At 35.4% G+C, this 23,233-nt stretch overlaps 1 protein-coding gene across 14 annotated transcripts in view; it reads left to right on the forward strand.

The window, feature by feature from the left end:
- enox2 (ecto-NOX disulfide-thiol exchanger 2) overlaps positions 1-23,233 on the forward strand; it is a 403,572-nt gene that overhangs the window by 340,676 nt on the left and 39,663 nt on the right. For 8 of the 14 annotated variants that reach the window (XM_087281444.1, XM_087281441.1, XM_087281447.1 and 5 more), the window contains 2 exons: positions 14,243-14,349; positions 18,884-18,998. In XM_087281444.1, coding sequence (XP_087137570.1) covers positions 14,243-14,349; positions 18,884-18,998 — 222 coding nt within the window. The remainder of the gene's footprint in view (positions 1-14,242; positions 14,350-18,883; positions 18,999-23,233) is intronic. The other 6 variants (XR_015507402.1, XR_015507399.1, XR_015507401.1 and 3 more) reach the window with 1 other exon arrangement.

A 23,233-nucleotide genomic window follows, 5' to 3' on the forward strand; every position in this document is an offset into this window, starting at 1 on the left:
TAGCACTGTCACCTCACAGCAAGAAGGTCGTTGAGTTCCGACTGGGTCAGTTGCCATTACTGTGTGGAGTTTGCATGTTCTCCCCGTGTTTGCATGGGTTTCCTCCAGGTGCTCCGGTTTCCCTCCACAGTCCAAAGACATGTGCAATTGAATTGAATAATCTAAATTGGCCGTAGTTTGTGTGAATGAGTGTGTTATGATGTTTCCCAGTACTGGGTTGCTGTTGGAAGGGCATCCGCTGCGTAAAATCATATGCTGGATAAGTTGGCAGTTCATTTCGCTGTGGCAACCCCTGATTAATCAATGAATAAGCCAAAGGAAATTGAATAAATGAATGGTTTACTATTTATAAATTTCATTATATGCTTATCTGTTTTTTGAGAGTGCTTTGTGCTTACCCATGCTCTCTTCTGATTAGCTGTGATATTTGATTGATTTTTTTTCTGCATCTCATAAATGTGTCCCGTCTGGTTTGGACACAAATTTCTCATCACTGGAATCTTATTGCATCACTTCTGGTTAGAACGCAATACAAGAAGGAAATAATTTCAGTCTGCAAGAATGCATTAAATTGATCAAATGCTCAAACTTTTCAGTTTTATTTATTCCATTCTATTTATACATTGCAAAAGATTATAAAAAAAAGAATCCTGTGTACAGGGATAGTTCTCTTAAAAATTAAATGAAAAATGTATCCACCCTTTATTTTATTTCATACCTTTAGTTTATTTTTTCTGTTAAATGGTAAAGAAGATATTCTGAAAATGTTGGAAACCTGTAACCTAATTCTATATTATTTGATTTTTCTATTCTGAACGTTTTTCTTCAAAATATGTTCTTTTTTGTTTAACAGAAGAAAGAAAGGTACAAAGACTTTAATCACTTGAGTGTGAGTAAATAGTGAATAATGTTTTCATTTTTGGGTGAAGTATAATTTTAAGAGCACAACCAATAATATAAGTAATGTATTTTGACTGGCAGATCTGCGTATTCGAATTAAAGCATTTCTGAAGAATCATGTGACATTGAAGACTGAAGTAATGATGTTAATTTCAGCTTTGACTCCAAAGGAATATCTGATACCACAAAACCAGTGATAAGGTTTAATTTCTTAAAATTGATATTTGTATATCATCTAAACACTGAATAAATAAGCATTTCATTGATGCAATGTATGTTAGAATAGAACATATTTACCGGAGATGAAACTAAATGTTGAATATTAGTATTAAAATTTGATGTAAGGGCTAAATATTAAGAAAATTGCATTTAATGTTGTCTGTAATAAGTATTTAGTAATGCACATTACTTGTCGATAATTAAGGTTTGATATATTTATTGTAGGACATTTACAAACATGATTTCATGATCATGTGAACATGATCTTTACTTCATTCATTCATTTTCTTTTTGGCTTAGTCCCTTTATTAATCAGGGGTTGCTACAGCGGAATGAACCGCCAACCTATCCAGCATACTGTATTTTTTACCCACGCAAACACGGGTAGACAATGCAAACTGCACACAGAAATGCAGAAGGATCTTCTTGCTCCTGATCTTTACCTAATATTGTAATAATTTTGGCTACAAAAAAATAGTCATAAAATGTATTTTTGGATATTTTTGTGCTCCAGGGTCACACACACACACACACACACACACACAGAGTTGAAGTCAGAATTATTAGCCGCCTGTTTATTTTTTTCCCTAGTTTGTTTGACAGAGAAATTTTTTCTAAACACAATAGTTTTAATAACTCCTCTCTAATAACCGATTTATTTTATCTTTGCCATGATGACAGCACATAATATTTGACTAGATATTTTGCAAGACACTTCTATACAGCTTAAAGTGACATTTAAATGCTTAATTCGGTTAATTAGGCAGGTTAGGAAAGTTATTGTATAAAGATGGTTTGTTCTTTACACTTTCTAAAAAAAAGTATAGCTTCAAGGGTCTAATAATTTTGACCTTAAATTTGTTTTTTTTTTAAATAAAGAACTGCTTTTATTCCATCTGAAATAAAAACAAATGAGACTTTCTGCAGAAGTAAAAAATATTTTCAGACATACTGTGGAAATGTCCTTGCTCTGTTAAACATCATTTGGGAAATATTTGAAAAAGAAAAAAATAATTCAAAGGATAGATAATATTTCTGACTTCATCTGTATAAAGTGATCATTTAAAATTATCATACAGGTTTCAAATGATTATACAGGTTTCTAGGAAAGCTTTGCTTCTCCTTTTTTTATTACTGGATTCGATTGATGATCATGGTCCAGTCGTGTTCTTTGAGACATATGTGTAATACAGGAACAGTAGTTTGTTGTTATCAGGTTCTCTATCAGTGATGTCATACAGTAACAGTAACTTGACCTAAACTGAATGACATGGTAAGTCTCTCTCTCTCTCTTTCTCTCTTAGGACATTACTTGATATTCCCTTTCTTTCACTACACAGGAAAATTTCACTGATGTTTGTGTGTCAGTATACAGTTTTTTTATATTTTAGCTGCACCCTTCCTGATCCGTGCATAGAGATGAAGCAGTTTCCACAGACACTGATGAGCAGACACATACATGTTTACGAATATGTCTCTTTTTTTATCGGCAGGCTGAAATCCAATGGTTGTTTTATTGTTTTCAAAAGACAAAACACCACATCCCCAGAGATACAGACCTCATCTGCCAGAATATGTTTTTTTTATTGTTTGTTTTCTCATCTTTATATATTCCCTTCTGAAAGCTGTCAGGTTATTCTAATGGATTTGGAAATGTCTGCTTGAGAAAAAGTGACAATACCGATTTGTTACCAAGCCTGTCTCTCAAAGTTATCTTCTATCAGGCAAACTACCTACAGATGTTTCACAAAAAAAAAAGAAAAAAAGGTCATGTTGCCTTTAAAAGGACCTTCTAGTATCTTTCCCTGGTATTTAACACTGTCCAGCCTTTTATCTCAAAGCAGCAGACAGCAACCTTTGATATACAGTTCTGTCAAAAAAAAAAAAAAAAAAAACCTTGAATAAGTATCTGGCACTATAGTCATGTCTGGTTTGTCGCGATGGCAAACACGTGCAGCAGAACAGTCGCTCACACAGAGGAAAAAAGCATTGTGACAGTCGAGCATCTGTCTTATCTGAACGCAGACAGAACACACAGCAATATAAATAATGAAATGCAGTATACGGCTAAAAGCTCGCTGGCGTTGCAGCTCTGCTGGAGGAAAGAGCAGCAGGTTGTCGCAGTGGCAGGTGGGATATGATGACATGGGAATTCTGGGTAAGACTATTTCGGCTTAAGTCGGTGGATCCCGGCTGAGAGAGCAGACAGTGCTGTCAGAAAATTAAATCTGTATTAACTCCATCTAATGGATGGTTTGTTGTAAAAGTTTTAACGCGTCTGTAAAAGACTTTGCAAGAATATAGTTACGCAAATAGGGGAGATGGAAAGTAAATAATCAATAGACAAAATTATAAATATATGTTATTAACTAAATTACAAACTACTTGATTTAAACTAAGTTAATTTCACCCTCATAATACCAACTGAGTTGCTGCCATATTGCATCCTTATCTGAAAGACACTTACTAGATTTAAATAAATTTCAGTTAGATTTAGAATGTATTTCTGTGCTCACAAGACTACAATAATTTGTAATAAATATAGAGTTAAAAAGAGTACTATTGCTATTAAAGATTATTAAACAATTGTTATTAAACTAATATTCTTAAAATCTGCTTAATTCCAGCTGTTTTCTTTTATTTGTATTTTTTTTGCATTTGAAAATGAAAATTTTAAATATTTCTTGCATTCAATTAATCAATCAGACTTTATTGTATACTGTAGCACCTTATAACAACCAGGAGGCTGCACAAAGAGTTAAACTGTATTAAAGACAAAAATAAACATTGGTAAGAACACAAGTGTCAATAAAACTGCATTTTGTACTACCGAATATCAATAGCAAGTCTAAATAAATAGGTTTTAAGTTTAGCTTTGACTGCCGCTTTACCAAATGGTTGACCATGATTTTATTGTTTTAAATAATGACTATTAAATTCATTTAAATAATAGCTGTTTTAAATAATGGTTTACACACAAAGCATTGTCGGTTTACAAAAAAATCAAACAAACAAAAAAAAACAAAAAAAGCATGTTAAATGAGAATCTGAAATATTTTATGGCATACTTAAAAAATTAAAGGTGATTTAGTATTCAAAAATGTTTATTTTTAAATGTTTTAAATGGTCTTATGATTCATAATTTCAGATTGTTTATAATATATGTATTAATAACGGTACTTTTACCATAAACCAACATATCAACCATTTGGTAGAGATTGATATTTAAGATATTATGGTATGTGTCGAAAAGAAAATGCATTGAGTGTGTTAACTAGCGACATTAGGAGTTAAGAAATGCAATCCAAACATTTGTTTTTCTTGGTGGGGCAGTTAAATAGTTAAACAGTGCCACATTTATGATGATACAAAGTTTAAAAGGGAGGGGACCTGCCACTGAAAATGAACAATCACCCCATTTTTTTATACCTGGATATGGGGACCTCCAGCAACAACTGGCCTGCTGATCGTTAGACTCTGTTCGGTTTGTGAACCTTTAAAATCTCACATAAATACTAAGGTGCAAGACCATTAACTGCATTAAAAACAAACAACTTTTGTTTAAAATCAATTCTGAATTTAACAGGGAGCCAGTGAAGAGAGTAAACTATTCTTCACATTGCGAGCAGCAGCATTTTGCACCATTTGTAACAGATAAAGTAAGGTTTGGTTAATTTCAGCATAAAGTGCATTGCAATGGTCCAGTAAAAGCTGATAAAAGCATGAATGGCTAATTCACGCTGGCTCTGAAGTGGCTTGACTTTAGCAAGAAGGCTGGAAAAAGCTTGCCTTGATCACTGAACTAACCTGTTTATCAAATTTTAGACTACTGTCTAAATTTACTCTCCAAATTTTAACTTAAATGTGAGGAAAAGCTAAGGTAATTTGAGGGTAACTCATTAGGCAGGTTTGAGCTGCCAAACACAGTACATCCTGTTTTGTTTTCGTTCAGAGAAGGAAAAATCTGTGACAGCCAAAGTTTGTCAACTAAACATCCGTGCAGAGATTCTAGTGTACCTGAAGAGTCTGAAGCAACATAGAGATAGATTTGAACATCAACAGCATACAGATGAAAGGAGACATTATGATTTATCATGATTGACCCTAATGGCAGGATGTATAATGGAGATAAAACAAGGCCCGAAATTGAAACTTGTGGAACACCAGAAGTCAATAAAGCAATGACTTTTTATAAATCATTCTAATACACGTATGCACAAAAATGAAAAATATATAAGTTTACTGTTATTTTTGGATGAATGTAATGTGCCCTTTCTGGATTTAAAAACAAGTTTGATGAAACAGTTAGAATGTAATCATTTTATTTTGCTTAATACTTAATTATTTCTTTAGAATTTAAAAATTCAATTGAATCTGGGAAAATTGCTATAAGAAAGGCCAAATACACATTCAACATTAGTATGCAAATGCATAAGTGAAGGTTAGACCAATGCAATGCCGGCTTTCCACTCGCATTAGAAAATATGCCAATATGTTTAGATCATGGCTTCTTTTCCAAGTGAATACATTTCTTGCAAAATGGTTATCCTTTTCATATCTCAGTATACAATGAATATTTAAATGCTTGTGCCATTAAAACCAATATGCTGAGCAAGATCCTTTTCAGACTATTGCTCTGCAGACCAAACAAACAGAGCAAAAACAACTGTAAAGACGGAAGCAATATAGTTGCAATGCTAAGAAGCAACACGTACAGTACTTGTGTTGCATAATGAACTTTGGAAAATTTGGAAATGATGCATGAAATTAGCTTATACACCTAGAGGCGTTCACATTTACCTACTTAAACAGAGTGCAAGTATGCTTTGGCCTGAATCTGATACAAGTTATCTGTTATGCAATTTATGTAAGGAGTAAACATGCAAATCCCGTTATATTGTTTCCCTCGCACTCACAGATTGTCATGACAATGTTGCTTACAGCATATTACACACCTGCACATGTACACACGCTCATACACATGCTCTTCGTCCTGACTTTGCCATCGATCTCTTCTATCAAATTAAAGGCTGCTGAAGTCACTATCGATCCAGCCTCTCTCACTCTTTGCTGCAGACAGATGTGTTTGGCAGCCTTCCTGACTCCCCAGGGTTTATTAAGCTCCTCTCAGGGAGAGCGAGAGAGAGATATGAGATCTCTGAGTGAATCTGCATAGGTCACGTTATACCCTCAGTAATGATGTCATGCATCCATCAAGCCGTTGGCACCATATGTTTTTGCCTCTCAGTCCTACTGTTAGATCACTTAGACTGATGGATGCTTTGATGTCATTTTCCAGACACTGGGATGTTTCTGTGTTAATACACTGACACATTTTTGGAGCTGTGATGCATTGCACATGTAGTACCTCTTTAAAGGGGTCTTGATTTTGTTTTGGGGGTGTACTACAACATGCTCTCATGCTTTGTGTTTCAAAAAACACCTTTTTTTCACACCATTTATATTATTACAACACCTTTCTCCCCAGCCTGGCACAACCAGCTCGATTAATGCTTGATTTGATGAAGCCCTGCCTTCCGAAAAACTAAAAGTGTTGTGATTGGCTAGCTGTCCCAGTGTGTTGTGATTGGTGAACAGCTTGTTGATTTATATGATTTCCATCTGGCTGTGCAGCACAAGCTTCTGTTGACTGCTCGTGCACAGCTGCGAGTTTTAAAGCTTTCATACTTGATGAGCTTGCCATTGTACGATTAATTGTTACCACAGTGGGCAACTCAGAGTAACTGTCATGATGAAATACATAAAATGAATGGGTTATAGATAAATGTGAAGGACACTCATGTTGTTTTTTGGCTTTGAGTACAGTTGTGTAAATCAAAAATATAGTCTGTATTTTATATACCAACCTAGCTTAATGCAAAATGTTATATACAAACAAATTAAAACATATTTGACTTTAAAATCTTTAGACAACATGTGCACAAATTATATGCTGTTTTTTTTTCACTCAAATCTTAAAAAACAACAACTAAAAGCTTACATTATATTAGGCCAGGGGTGTTTAACCCTGTTCCTGGAGATCTACTTTCCTGGGGTGCGTTTCTAAAAACAATCGTTACCCAACTTAGGTCGCAAGTTGCGTCATTGCAAACATAGTTTGTTGATTTGGCGTTTCCCAAATCCACTGTTCCAACCTATGTTTACAAACTGCGTCGCAAACTTGTATGCTTGCAACTACACCTCTCGGGCTGTAGTTAGAAGCATAGTTGCTGGTTTTGTTCTATTTTGAGTGATCCCCCCTATGCACAATTCCGAACTTTCAAATATTTAAACTTGAAATGATTTTAAAAAAAAAAACGTTGAAGTCATCTTTCTTAGGTGTAATATGCTTTCAAAGTATTTTTTACAGTTTAATTTTGGCGATCTTCATATTGACAATTGTGCTCCCTTCGCAGTGCACTTTGAAAACATTTATGCCATTTTAAACACAGCTGTGGCTCATGACGAAAGCTATAAGTGACCTATTATTTAAAAGCGGAATTTACATTAAGTCTTCAAAGCTTGTGAAAACAAAAATATATAGCATACGTTAATAATTTTAACTTATAGTAAGCTAGTTATTAAGAAGTATATCTGTACTGTAGGCCTATATGATATGGGCCTGTTGTTTAGAACATTTTTGCAGTTGTTTGAATGTTTCAAATTGTAAAAGTAGAATTTTACAATAAATAAAATAAATATAAATAAACAACATCCTACTTAATAATAATAAAAATAATATTACATATTATCATACCATTGGTGGCTTATTTTATTTTTATATGAGATTAAAATATGTGGTAGCCAAGTTGTTTTATATTTTAGAATATGGCATGTTCTCAATAATATTTGTAAAGGAAACATAAGCCCTATATGTGCCATTTATACACAGTTGAAGAAGAATTATTAGCCCTGCTGACTTATTAGCTCCCCTGTTTATTTTTTTCCCAAATTTCTGTTTAACGGAGAGAAGATTTTTCTAAACACAATAGTTTTAATAACTCATTTCTAATAACTGATTTATTTTATCTTTGCCATGATGACAGTAAATAATATTTGACTAGATATTTTCAAGGCACTTCTATACAACTTAAAGTGACTAGGATTAACTAGGTTAATTAGGTTAAATGAAGGTAATTATTCAAGTTGTTGTATAACGATGGTTTGTTCTGTAGACTATCAAAAAATATAGCTTAAAGGGGCTAATAATTTTGGCCTTAAAATGTTTATTAAACAATTAAAATCTGCTTTTATTCTAGCCGAAATAAAACCAATAAGACTTTCTCCAGAAGAAAAAATATTATCACACAAACTGTAAAAATGTCTTGCTCTGTTAAACTTAATTTGGGAAATATTTAAAAAAAAAAAGAAAAACTAAATCAAGAGGGGCCTAATAATTCTGACTTCAACTGTATATTTCAATTATTATGGAGAGTGTGTGCATGTGTTTATCAAAACTAATATTAGATTTTTTTTATAAATGCATATACGTGTAAGACAATATAATTTGAACAAAAAAGCATGGGGTTTTTCTTTAAATAAGTTGTTACTTCACCCTTTTTAAAGCATCATTATGGGTGTTTTTCGTTATAACTATCATGGTTCAAACGATGGATCTGCAACAGAGAAACTGTGGTTTTGGGAAACACTCCTCACTACATAAATTGTTTTCCCAAACGATGCATTGTACTACGATTGTTCAGCCACGAGTTATGTCGTTGTTTTAGAAAAGCACCCCTGCAGAGTTTAGCAGCCTTGACCAAACACACCAGTCTTTAATTAACAAGTGCTTCTTATGTTTATTTTAGTTGTGTTTGATCGGAATTGAAGCTGAACTCTGCAGGAATGTAGACCTCCAGGAACAGGGTTGAGAGCACCCCTGCATTAGGCAGTTGTTTCTTATTCCAAGTCATGCAATTCGGATGTGGACACATGCGCAAAGTTACAAAAAAAAAAGAGTGCTCACTGCCAGCCGAAATGAGGTCATGAACACCCAAAGTGAACTTTCTGAGTTACATTCACCGCATCTATCCAATCGTAATTTTAGATGCAGCAAGTATAAATCAGCATTTAGAGAGGGTGTTTCAGTACTGCAACACACCGTTCCAAACCAGCAAGATCTACAGAAGGCTGCAAACTCCCCTCCAAGAGCCTCCGGTCAGGGTGAGAGCACTGACTTGTGGTGCCATTGCAGAGAGTCTATAAGCCATTTTCCAAAACCTTTTCATTCAATGTTCTTCGCTGGTGGATTGATCTTCCCATTCCCACTCGGACTGTGGACACACTGGTAATCTTCAAATGACATCTAAAAACTGATCTCTTCCAAGAACACTGAACCCCTGTGAATATTACAAAAACCACTTATAAGAAGCACTTTCCCTCCGTTTCGCTCTCTCTCTCTCTCTCTCAAAGTAATGTCTGTCTCTCTGTGTGTGTGTGTGTGTGTGTGTGTGTGTGTGTGTGTGTGTGTGTGTGTGTGTGTGTGTGTGTGTGTGTGTGTGTGTGTGTGTGTGTGTGTGTGTGTGTGTGCGTGCGTGCGTGCGTGCGTGCGTGCGTGCGTTCGTGCGTGCGTGTGTGTGTGTGCGTGCACGCTTGTGTGTGTGTGTTGTTTTTTAACACTCTAGCACTAAATTCTGTGAGCACAAACAAGTTACTTTGAACAACTAGCGCTTCTTGCTTATGTATTGCCTTTTGTTGTTGAATCCTGGAATACCTCCTCAGTTGTAAATCGCTTTTGACAAAAGCATTTGCTGAATGTAAAATGTAATGTAGGGTAAATGTAAGGCTGACATTGAGGCAACAAAAAACCAAAAAAACAAAGAATGTGTCAAAGATTAACGTTTGTTTCCAATAAAACAACATTTGATTTAGGTTGCAGAGATTTGAATACATATACTGTATGTACTTGCTAAACAACAATTATAGTTTATAAAATAAATGCTGATGTCTACGGATACGACAATGAAAATCATTTTATGTATAATGGGATGATGTTATTCATGGTCCTTGCACACTGTTTAGGAAACTAGAATATTTACTTAATTTTAAACAGCGACACACTTTTATGTATTTTGGATGAGTTTACTTGGTTTAAATCCAGCAGCTTTAATCTCTCTTCTGCAGGGCAGACTAACATGGCAGAACCCATCAGCCATCATGGATCAAATAGTATGATCATTATTAAGATGTTTAAACAATGAAATATGTATTCTTACACATATTTGACTATAGAATCATTTGGAGCAAAGCATATTGGTCAGAAGGATTCCACAAAACATTTGCACGCACAGCAAGACTATTATATTAGTAATATTTTTTATTATCTTTTTTATTTTATTATTATATTTGCCCTATCCCACACACTAACCAATCAAATTTCCATTGGCTGCTTTTGTGCCACCCCTTCCCTCCCACCAAAAAAAGAAATTGTTGCTTGTTCAGACTACTTAAAATTAGCTTAATCAACACAATTCTTGGGTTTCTTTTGGGACTTATAATACTTTAATATTTGAATAATTAGGACTTATATATTATAATAATAATATTTTATAATATTTTATGTTCAATCCACATAAATTTGTTAAAACAACTAATTTAACCTAATAAATTTATGCTAGGACAACATGAATGAATTGTGTGGAACCCTGCAATTTTTACAGTGTACCAACATGGATAATAGTGAAGCACTATTTTCTTTTCATGTTTATTCAGAATTAAATAGAATACACTCTGGGGTAGGTAACATTCTTAGGTAAGAACTATGTAGTATGTTCATCAATGCTACATCTAAAATCTGTGAGGTTAAACATTATTATAGTTTAAAAACACTTTATGTTAATGTATTACTTTGGTGAACCATAATGTAATGTTTATAATGGAGAGTTTCATTCTTCCCAAACAAATGAAAATGTAGATGTGATGCTTCCCTAATGCTTCCTTAGATTTGCGCCACAATAATGTATTTTAGAAGGAGAATAATCAGCCTATTTTTTTTTCTTGTTTTTTTGTTCACCCTTCATATCATTAGCAAGTCTGTGTTCCCTTAAAATGCTGTTTAGGTTGGCAGCTTGCTAATTTTTTTGGAACAGGGTTTATGTCAGAAATGTCATAGCGACGCATTCTATTAGCAGCTGTGATACTCAGCATCTGTTCCCCTTTCGTCCCATGTCTTCCTCCTGTCGTACATTCTCACTGGAAATTACTGCCTTGTATCTCCAGCATCCAAAGCACTCACACCCCCGAAAATAGTTGATTGACTGCCGTCTCTTAATTCTGAACAGCTGACTATTTCTGGAAGGTTTGCATTAATGAGTTTACACAAGTGAGACATCCTCTCTAATCTATACACACTGAAATAATGAGCTTAGCCTGTCGTAAGATGAAACATTCATCTCATTAGAGTGTACTGTTCAAATTTATAGGAGGTCCTTTGACTTTCTGGCCAGCGGAGTCGATGAAGGTGAGAGGTGTGTTGTGGTAAATGAGAAAGACGAAACATGAGATGGAAGAACAGTTGTTCTCGGGTAAACCTGGGGAAATCACAATTCTACTGTGTGTTTTTCCATAAAACATGATTTGCTCACCTTCATATCATTCAATATTCATATGATTTTTTTTTTGGTAGGATGTTCTATGAAGCCTATCCTCATCATGAATTACAATTCTGTTTAGTTATTCTAAGACCTCTATAAATAACATGACAAGATCTATACTGTTTTTTTATGTAGTTGACAGTTATAGCTACAATTAAAAGTGTGTTATTAATATTAGTGATGCATGTAATTTTTCTAAAACATTTTACACAGATTAATATGTATGAATTAATCAGTCCTGATTGTGTTTATAAAAAAGCAGTCTACAATGTAAAAAGAGTTTTTTTTGTTTTGTGAAATAAGTGAATGGTTTATATTGTTCATAAAAGTTTTCTGTTGCCTTATACATATTTATCGTGAGTCATAATACAGTTACTAAACTGTATAAACACATCATTGATTGCTTTAAGTCAGGTGTTCCCAAACTTTTTCTTATGAAGGGCCAAAAACTGAACTTGATTGAGGGCTGTGGGCCGAAGGTAAATAAAACATTAAAGTTCCCATGGGTAATTTCCTAATTTATTTACCTAATATTAAAAAAAACTTGAAAACATGGCTTTATATTAATTATTTAGTATATTTTAAAAAAAAATATATATATATATATATATATATTGGAGTTTAATGGCAAAAAGCAACACGTAACGCTTTTGCATTGATTTGCTCACAATGTTATGTGTATTTGTCCTGTATTTGTCAAGAGACAGTATTTACATTAAAAATCAGATTTATTTAGTCATTCGGATGAGATGTTAAACCGAGGTCCTGACTCTCTGTGGTCATTAAAAATCCCTTGGCACTTCTCGCAAAAAGTAGGGGTGTAACTCCAGTGTCCCAAATTCCCTCCATCATCCCTTAAGATCATGGCCTCCCAATAACTCCCATCCACCGAATTCCACTGGTGCCGTTTTCCTGTGGCTGCCATAGCATCAACTAAGTGGATGCAGTGCACTGGTGGTGGTGTGGAGAGACCCTCTCTCATTATAGCGAAGCGCTTTGGATGTATGGCCATACACAATAAATACGCTATATAAATACACATTACTTACTTACTTACTTACAGCATTTTATTGAAACGCTTAATTTCAGTTTGCTATTAAACTATAAAAGACAAAAAGATCACGTTTAATTCATAATGACAGTCTTTGTTAAATGGATTCTCCCAAATGCTCCCCATCATTCTCTTTTCAGATGAGATGGTGGGCCAAATCAAAGCTTACCATGGGCTAGCTTTGGGCCTTCGACATCTCTGCTCTAAGTAGTGAAAATAAAATGTAGTTTTCCAAATGCAAATGTTATCTAATCATGCATCATAATTATTCGTTTTTTTACATATTTTAACGTGTGGTTTTATGAAAAGTACATTACCTTATGTTTAAATTGACACAGAAATGTAAAATTGACATATTTTAAGAGTGATATTATATTATTATAATAGTAATATTACAAATGAGACATGTTTTCAACATCAAATTGTTTAATATTGATGTTAAGTAGACATACATTAAGACATTTACGTAATATTACAAGTAGATGTTTACAAAATCCTTATGAATGTCCATATGAATCATGATCGGTGTTATGAACTTGAAAAATTTAAATGCAACACCAATGCAATTATTGAAATGCAAGTCAATATGTATTAACAGCACTTACAAATGTAGTTGTAACTATTATTGACATACAGTAGGTTTTATCGGTATAGGTTGTGTCTTTTTGGTAGATACATTTCTTGAATTGTTATGCTTGATTATTAATAAATTAGGTCATACTTTGTTTTGATGGTCCGTTTGCTGAATTTAAGTTACATTGCATCTCCATGCCAGCTAATTCTCATTAGATTATAAGTAGACTGTTAGGTTGGGGTTATGGTTACTGTAAGTTGACATGTACTTGCAAAGTTTTTTATAGTCAGTTAAATATCTGTTTAGCAACAAAATCAACATATATTAAGCAGACAGGTTACTAATACTCAAATGGGCCATAAAAATAAAGTGTTACCATAAATTAAAACAGAGTTGCAATTAATTATGAACATGGGCTTCTTAGAAAGTATTACAAATTTTCTTTCTTCCAAAGACCGCAAAAGGAGAATCATCCAACAGTTCAGAGACAAATAGTTCACCTTAAATTGAAAATGGTATAATTAACTAATCCTCATGTTGTTCCAAACTTGGAAAATTATCATCTGTAGAGAACAAAAGATGAAATTTGGGCCCCTAGTGTTGGTTAAACAAATACACAGCAGTCAAAGACATGCGGTAATTCATGGTTGGAACTAGATGAGGGTTAATTTTTGAGTGGACGACCTTTTTACCATAATTGTGATCTAATGCAGATCTCGTCCAGCTACAGTACACCACTCACCCCAGCTCAGTGTTTGTGCTGTTTAGAGGGGGGGTAGGGGGGAAAGAACATCACTTCCTTCCAACCTGACACAGATTTTTTCACTCCTCTGCACCTTCCCAATCGCCCCTCTCTCTCTTTCTTTCTTTGGACGCCCATACTGGCCCCTGCATCCCCTGCCACAGTTGAGCAGATTGTGTCTGTATTCCACGCTTCTTCCAAACAAAAGGCATGGGACCATTTCTCCAAAGCCCAGCGCAAGAACCTGGACATGTGGCGAAAGCAAGCAGAGGTTGGTGTTTTCATTTCTTTAAGTGAATGTGGTCATGCTTCACATCTTTTGAAATTAATTATGTAGAATGTTTCTGTTAGAGATTAGTCTTTTCCATTTCCTCTGCCCATTTCCCTTTCCCTGCAAGCTTCCCATGTGTACTTGAAGTATTTTGAAGTCCTCTTTATTTTTAGAAAATGTTTATGGTATGATAGTCTAAATGCTCAGCTTTCTCTACTAGTAAAATCTGTTCCGAGTCTGCCTGAGATTTCAGCGGTTCACAACTGGCAGGTAACAGTTTGTTTTGTTTGTTTTTTTTTTTATCCCTGGTAGAAACAATAGAAATATGAATTTCTCCACAATCTCATTGGTGCTGCAAAAACTAATATAAAAGGAATAAAAGGAACATAATTATTTAAACAAAAAGCTTAAAATGGTCATTATAAGCCATTATAAGCCAATTCATTAAAACAATCCACAATTTTTCTTGTTTATAATGGCCCAATCTGGTGTATAATTAGCGGCTTAATTTCTATTGGTAGCAACATAAAAACACTATTTAACATGGAACAGAAGGTTGATTTTGTTTATACTTGATATGACTGAAAGCTTTCCTCAGCAAGTGGTGTGAGCAGGACAGGATTGTACATGTGTATTTAAAGCAATTTGGAAGTAATACAAAAATAATAATTATAAATTCTAAATTAAATTATCGCTAACATTACTCTATTTTAACGATCTTGGCGCAAAGTTCAAAGCATTAAGAGCGTGTCCGAATCCACGTTTGCTATTTAAAGGATGGAAAAACCTGCTTTGTGCCATGGCACATGGTCTAACAGGGTTGAGCTTATTCTTTTAATGACTTATAGGTGTGTTTTGATAATAAACCAATCAGAGTCTCATCTCCCATTCCCTTTAAGAGTCAGTTGCGTCACACCAAAGAGCATTTGAGTCTATTAAGCAGTCTATTTCAGATCCTCAAAATAGCAACCCGCCAGTAATGCACCTTAACACACCTCAATTTTTAGACCAGAACGCCTATGGGCGCTCAAATGAGTGCAAATACATTTAATATTTAAACAGCATGGTGCAACACGTCAAAATTACACTTGCATCAAGCTGAGACTATCAAACAACATTTGTGTCATACCTTGCGCCAGGTGTATGATAGGGCCCTTCATTTTGATGGTCTGTTTGAGTATTAGTAGACTGTCTGCTGGGTAGTAGTGGGTAGTCTTGAACTTCAGTGTGTGTTTGAGCAAGCAAGGTAAAAATCACGCAAGAAAAAAAAATATGTGTGTCTCCGAATTCTGCTATAGAAAAGTGAAGCTAAGATGTTGCATGTACGGTTGAAGTCAGAATTATTAGCCCCCTTTTTATTTATATATTTTTGTTTTTTTATATTTCTTGAATGATGTTTAACAAAGCAAGGAAATTTTCACAGTATGTCTGATAATATTTTTTTCTTCTGGAGAAAGTCTTATTTGTTGTATTTTGGCTAGAATAAAAGCAGTTTTAAATTTTTTTAAATCCATTTTAAGGTCAAAAATGTTTGCCCCTTTAGGCTACATTTGTTTCAATAGTCAACAGAACAAACCATCGGCATACAATAACTTACCTAATTACCCTAAACTGCCTAGTTCTAATTATTGTAGTTAAGCCTTCAATGTGGTCATGTCATTGGCCCATGAACTTTTCCTGCTTATCAAACTATTTCATAACTGCAACAAAAGACATTTCAATCATAACTCAATTATAAAACAGTTGTCATACATTATGTATTATGTTGCTCATTTTGGATTCTCGGAAGCTATAGGAGTGAAAAATGTAAAACAGGAAATGCTTTGGGACCACTGTTTGGGTTTACATCCCTCAAAATGGTCTATATAAGTGCACCCCTTACAAATCTCTCTTTTAAAATCATATTTTAATAGAAAGCTATGCAATATTATATTTGTGCATATATGTTAGATTGGTCAGTACTGAAGCCAAATCTGGAGCTTATCTAACAAAATAACTTGCGATAACGGTCCAAAAACTAGTACACCCAAATGTATATGTTATAGAAAAATATTAAATACAAATTTACAAAAAGAGGAAAAATCAAGAGAAGCAAAAAAATAGAAAAATTTTGTTAAAATTTTTTAGTTTGTAATTTGTTTTTGGAATATTTTACTTGAATTTGATTGTATTATTTTTCAATTTCTAAATATGTTTGGTGACTAAAATATTGTTTTAATAAATATATCTGTTTAATAAATCTGTTTTGTTTAAATGCACCAAAATACATTGCCTATATTCACTTAGAAATGGATGCAAATATTCATTTTCAAAATGAGGTGTACTCAATTATGCTGAGCACTGTAGACATGGCAGAATTTATGATCAACTCAGCAGCCAGCTATCAGGCTTCAATCATTGTGTTTTGGCTTTACTAATTGGTTGTAAACTCCCATTTAGATTTGGTTTTATTCCTGATTGTGTTGACCACTTTTCCAAATCCAATTGTTCTCTAAATCCAAGCCCTATTCTAGTTACGTTTTCACAATGTAAAGTTTTCAAGTTCCCTTGAAGTCATTGGAACAGCTTAAAGATGCAGGTACTGTAAATACAGAAAGAGGCCCCTCACATTTTAAGGTAGGTGTTCAAAATATTAGTTACACTGTACTTATGTCCCAAAATCCTTAATAATTTGATTTAGTATGAATTGGTTAATTTCTAATATGCATATTTTTGTTCCGCATGATCAGAGTCATCAGAAAGGGACGTTTCAATCAGAGATACTCCATCTATTTCCAGCCCATTTTGAAGCATATCAAGACAATTTGCAGTTTCTGCCCGTTAAGGCTTTGTTAACTTCATGAACTAAGCGAGTGCTTGATTGACTGCCTTATTCTGAAATAATAATTGACATTTTATTCGATTTGTCTCCAAATGAAAGAGTTACATTTAGAGTTCTCTTAGCACTTACCCTGTTCTTCATCTGTGAAAGGAGCTTATTAATGCTGCGGTAATTGCGTCCTTATTGAGTTCCTCTCATTTCGCCCCTTTCATTTCCCCCTTCAAATGACAAGAAAGGGTGGGCAACAACCCTAATAAGCCTTGATCATTTTTTAGAAGCTGATGTCTGACCTCAAGTTTTCATGCGACTGAAGTTGAATATGGTTAGTCTCAGATATGAGCCTCTCCTCACTCGTGAGCTGGCATTGGGCTTGAAACTTCACCGTGGCTGTGACAGGAAGCTCTTGATGCTGTCACAGCGGGGTGAAGCCTCATTTGAGAAGAGAGAGCCAGTTTAGCAGTCCTTTCTTACCTTTTACATTATGTATTGAGAAAAAGCTATCTCAAAACTGTTGAAATCGTTCTAGTATGACAATGCAGGGCTTCATGGATATGCCACGCTTTCACAAGCCTTTCTCATTTTTGAAATGTTTATGTTCTAAGGGAGCCCATTAGTGCCATTTTAACACTCTTCGCTGTAGAAGTAGTGAATGTGGTTAGTTATATCTGGAGCAGGTGACAGTAAGTGATGGGTAACAGATGACACACCATTAAGCTATGTTTACTCTGCTTCTCTCACCCTTGGAGCTGTTTGGACCTTCTCTTGTAAATTTGACGGTAAGATGGTGATTTCGAACGAGTTGTTGACCCAGAGCTACGCTCAGGCTTAGTGGAATTTAGAGGATTTTCATTCTCATTTCCTTGAGCTTCCCTCCAAGTTTACCCAGCCATTTCTCGCGTAAACAAAGCATCGGTAAGTGTTATTTTTGACACCGAAATGTCCAGTCAATGCAGCGGGTTCTCCTCGCTTCAGGCTGATTGTTATTCCGAGCAGTTAGCTATTTGCAGTTGCCTAGACGACCTGAATTCAATCACAGCCCATTTATGCTGCAGGCAGCAAGACTTCCTGTGTTAAAGATTGGAGGAAAGTGTAAAGCGGGAAAGCTAGTTGACTTCCTGCAGTAACCCCATATCATCTATCCCTCTACTGATTGGGCAGATGGGCCTGTTTGCTTTTGCGCTACCTGCTCGACCTCTGTAATTCTCATAGAGATTGTGTGTTGCTGCGCTAGACAGATGGTAATGTTTATGCCAGGCCTTTTGTTTGTTGTCAGGGAGTAAGTCTCTCTCCCTGTGGCGGTCATGTTGTGTCTTTGCACAGCCCTATCCCTTTGCTGTGCGCATGCCTCATTAACCAGAGAGCTCCCCCATCAGGTGTGCCAACACGGCACTGCCCATGCCCAGACATCTGCTTAAGTTGCCCCTGCCCGACCCTGCCGCTTTGTGGTGGCTGGGCAATCACTTCCAGCCCCACTGGCTGCCATTAGAAGTCCCTGTGCAATGTTTAAATGCGTCTATAGTCAATGTCAGCCAACATTAGGTGCATCGATACTCTAACACCTGCTTTTATAGCACTTTATGAATATGATCTCTTTTTTTACAACATAATCGAATGGCTTATTACATTTCCAGCTCATGTATTTCATGTGCTAAAAAGTGTGAGAGATCAACCTGCAGTGCTTGGGATTAAAGACTCTTTTCCTCTCATTCACAGGAGATCAGAAACATCCACAACGAAGAGCTGATGGGAATTCGGAGGGAGGAGGAAATGGAGATGTCGGATGATGACATGGAGGATGTTCCAGAAAGCAAGGATTTGGATGACTCAGGTATGCATCCTTCAAGATTGACAGCCAGTAAGCAGAAGCTGGGAATTCTTGTCAAGGCAGTGCAAGTGGTGCTCACTTATTGTTTTAAAAATGGTTTCGGAAAACCCACAGCATACAGATTTCTACCCGCTGGTGATTTGTCAGTTTTACGAGGAACCTTTTTTCAGATCACACAGTGCTGACACATTTCCAGATAGAAGCAATAACCAGCTAATTTTCATAGTATAAATGAGCAGAGAAAAAAAAAAAAAAGGAATCCAACCTCATGGAAAGCTCTGACTGTTTAATGACCCTTGACATATATCTGGATTCAGACCGTGTAACTGGCACTTTTCTCCAAATATTCTCCCAGAAAGTAATGAAGCTCGTATAATTTTTCTTCCCTTTGAGATTTTGACGTGTTTTTTTAATCTTTTTGTGTCAGAAAATAACTTAGGCATAAATATCAATTACTCTATGCCAGTGTATCTAAATTATATTGCTGTAGATTCACTGCTCTGTACATTTAGTATGTTTCTTAATATGATTTCATTCATGTGCCAAAGCCTATGGAAGGCTTATAACCTTTATTCAAAAAAATCTAAATGTTTAAACAGAGATGCTCAAATTGAAATTTAATTTTTCAATTAAATGTAAAGGAATCAGACTTTAAATATTATCACTCGACGGATATGCAGGAGGCATCGGTAAACAAATCAAGGTTAAAAACTAGTGTAGCTCAATTCTGTTATATATTAGATTTTGGTTTGTTTTTACTGTAATAAGATCATTATAAAATGTACGTCAATAAATACATAAAAATATATTTAAGTTATTTTTAAGATTATTAAATAAATTAGGGGCGAGGCAGTGGCGCAGTAGGTAGGGCTGTCACCTCACAGCAAGAAGGTTGCTGGTTCGAACCTCGGCTCAGTTGGCATTTCTGTGTGGAGTTTGCATGTTCTCCCTGCCTTCGCGTGGGTTTCCTCTGGGTGCTCCGGTTTCCCCCACAGTTCAAAGACATGCACACCAGGTGAATTGGGTAGGCTAAATTGTCCGTAGTGTATGAGTGTGTGTGTGAATGTGTGTGTGGATGTTTCATAGAGATGGGATAAGGCTGGAAAGGCATCTGCTGCATAAAGAACTTGCTGGATAAGCTGGCGATTCATTCTGCTGTGGCAACCCCGGATTAATAAAGGGACTAAGCCGACCAGAAAATGAATGAATGTATGAATAAATAAATTAGGAAAAATTACACAAGGCAACCAAATTTAGCTTCGACCCACTAGACTTAAGAAAGTTTGGCTTTTGGCCCTTCATAATAAAAAGTTTGGGCGCCCCTGATTTACACCTACTGCTCCAGCTTTGTCAAAGTGTTCAGTTAAAGGGTTAGTTTACCAAGAAATAAAAACATCTTAAAAGACGTTCTTAATTACAATTTAATTGTCTTTGAAATACAAATAAAGATATTTTTGGTGAAATCTGGGAGCTCCATCATCCTTCATAGACATCAATAGTCCCTGCTCATTCAAAGTCCAGAAAGGTACCAAAAACATCAAAAATAACTATTTGCCTACAGTGATTAAATCAGAATACTATTAAGCTGCAAGAATACTTTTGTGCACACATAAATCAATATAAACTATATTTAAAATTTCTAAATTTTTTATTCAACAGTTCCCCCTTCAGTGTCAGTATATCGCCCGTGTTCATGAGCACGGTGCATTGAAGTATACAGATGCCCAAGTGCACTTTATCTGCTTGAAACAAAGCACAGGCGCATGCAAGGAAGTATGTCAGATGTGCAACCAATCACAACACATGATGGTGGGCCCTATACTCGGGCTGCACAATAATGAACATACTGGCATTGCAATACTTTTTTTCATTGTTCAAAAAAATCATAGTTTTAGACATACTGTGATAATTTTGCATGGAGTGCATCTGCTTAAAATACAATAAATCAATCACAAGTGTTGATAAGTAATTGATTAGTCAATTAATAAACTCTTTCCTGTTTCTGGGAGTCTAGCAAAATTCAGGTGCACAAATTGAATGATCAAATGTCAAGTAAGACACAATTACAAATAATATTTTTTATAGTTACAAACAGTAAAATTTCTTGTGCCTGAATGATTTACAGTACCTGGCTTGAATTGTTCACACAGTCACAAGCAAATGACACACATTTCAGTAACGTTACAATTTCAACAGTGTTTATAGTCTTGATTTGACATTGAAAATCCTGCAATGCAACTGTTGCAGATGCAAACATTGCAATATCAATGCTGAAACAATATGTTGTGCTGCCTGACCCTATACCATACCTGTCAACCCTCCCATTTTTGCTGGGATTGTCCTGTATTTTATCATTCTATCTAGCTATCATCACATTTAAGTATTTTCCCGTATTTCTCCCATATTTTTTATCTTTCTATGAAAAGTGAAAGTAGCATCAAAATGCATCAACTGTTGCCCTTTTTATGCAATCACTGAATCAGTCAATTCATGTATCAGTGCTGAATGACAGACGCGCTGCGGCGTGATAAAAACACTGTTCCCAGATCCGCTTCTGTACTCGCGATTTGAAAAGGAGCGAAAGTGGACACTTTGGGATTTGGGTCTGTTTTTAAATAGACAAATAAAAATGTAACAAGTTTTTAAATTCTTGCATAATTAATTAATGTATAGGCCATAAATTTTAATAGTTTAATTTTTATTTTATTTTAATGTACCTTTTTCTTATTAAAGCATATCTTGTATATTTACATCTCAGTGTTGACAGGTATGCCCTATACTGAAACTGTTGCTATTTTTATTTAATGTGCCGACAAAAGTATCTCATAGCTTTATAAAATACTAATTTAACCACAGGAACACATGAAAGCATATGGTGTGTTTTGAGGATGTTTATTTGAATGTCTCTTTGACTGAATTGGGACTGTTGCTGTATATGAAGGATGCGGGAACTCTCAGATCTTAATTTGTGTTCCAAAAACAAACAGAGCTCTCAAGGGCATGGAATAACATAATTAAAATTTTGGGGTCAACTAACCTTTAAAGAAGACATCATGTTTTTAAGGATGTCAATGAGGGAGAAAGCAGTGACTGAGTGTCATGCAACAAAGTCACTGAACAACAAATTAATGTTATTATGATCCCACTCATGATCCCAGTTTGCTGTTAAGCTTTCTCCAATGGTAGAGACATGAACTCTTTCATTTCCCAAATTCAGAACATAGCTGCATGTCAAAGCTTCAGAGATTACCTTCGATGGATATATTAAAGCCTAAACCTAGGGTGCACAAACCAAGTCCTGGAAGGCCGGTGTCCTGTATAGTTTAGCTCCAACTTCATTCAACACACCTGCCTGGCAGATTCTATTAGATCTAGAAAGAGCTTGATTAACTGCTTCAGGTGTGTCTAATTGGAGTTGGAACTAAAATATACAGGACAGCGGCCCTCCAGGATCAGTTTTGGAAACCTCTAGCCTAGACGATTCATAGATTCAACCTCGTTCCAAGCACATGGCTCAGTGTGTTGGATCATTTATTACAACCACTAGGCCACAGTTCCAACCCCAGCATTTTATTTTGAAGAATTCCCTTTCTCATGTGAGCAAATTAAATCAAATCTATCTGTCGGCAGCCGATTCAGTCATGGAGGAAAAGTGTAATTTTTGTATTAGTACTTCTATAACCCCCTGCGGTTTCCTAAATGTGGCAGTACTGATCTGTGCGTGAGTCTGCCAGCTGCTCTTCCAGCTCATTTCAGGTCTTGCTTGCTGCAAAAACCTGCTATAAGAAAAGCTCTAGCATAACAGCTCGGGGCAGAGAATCATAGGAGAGCATGAAATGATCACTATGGGATATCAGTGTCTTTTTTTGGCATCTTGAGACCACTTAGTTCACACACAATCCCTTACGATTTCTCTCTTTACAATACATTTGACACAAGCCCTCTTCCTTATATACAGTATGTGGCACTCAACTCATACAATTAGAATATTAATATCAGATTCTGTAGTGTAGCAGAGGCATTCATTAGTATGCAGATGTATGCAAATATAATCATACATTTACCAGGTTTGAATCACACGTCTTCTCATCTGCGACCTTAGTTATTAGAAAACAATGATAACAATCACTGTCAGTGGGTTGTCAGATATTTGAAAGGATGTCACCAGATAGGAAAGGCCAGGAGATTCACACGGTTAATGAAGGAGATAATTCAACACCCTCCTCGTTTATGAAAAC

Source organism: Danio rerio, chromosome 14 (assembly GCF_052040795.2).
Source record: "Danio rerio strain M-AB ecotype USA chromosome 14, GRCz13ab, whole genome shotgun sequence".
NCBI lineage: Eukaryota > Metazoa > Chordata > Actinopteri > Cypriniformes > Danionidae > Danio > Danio rerio.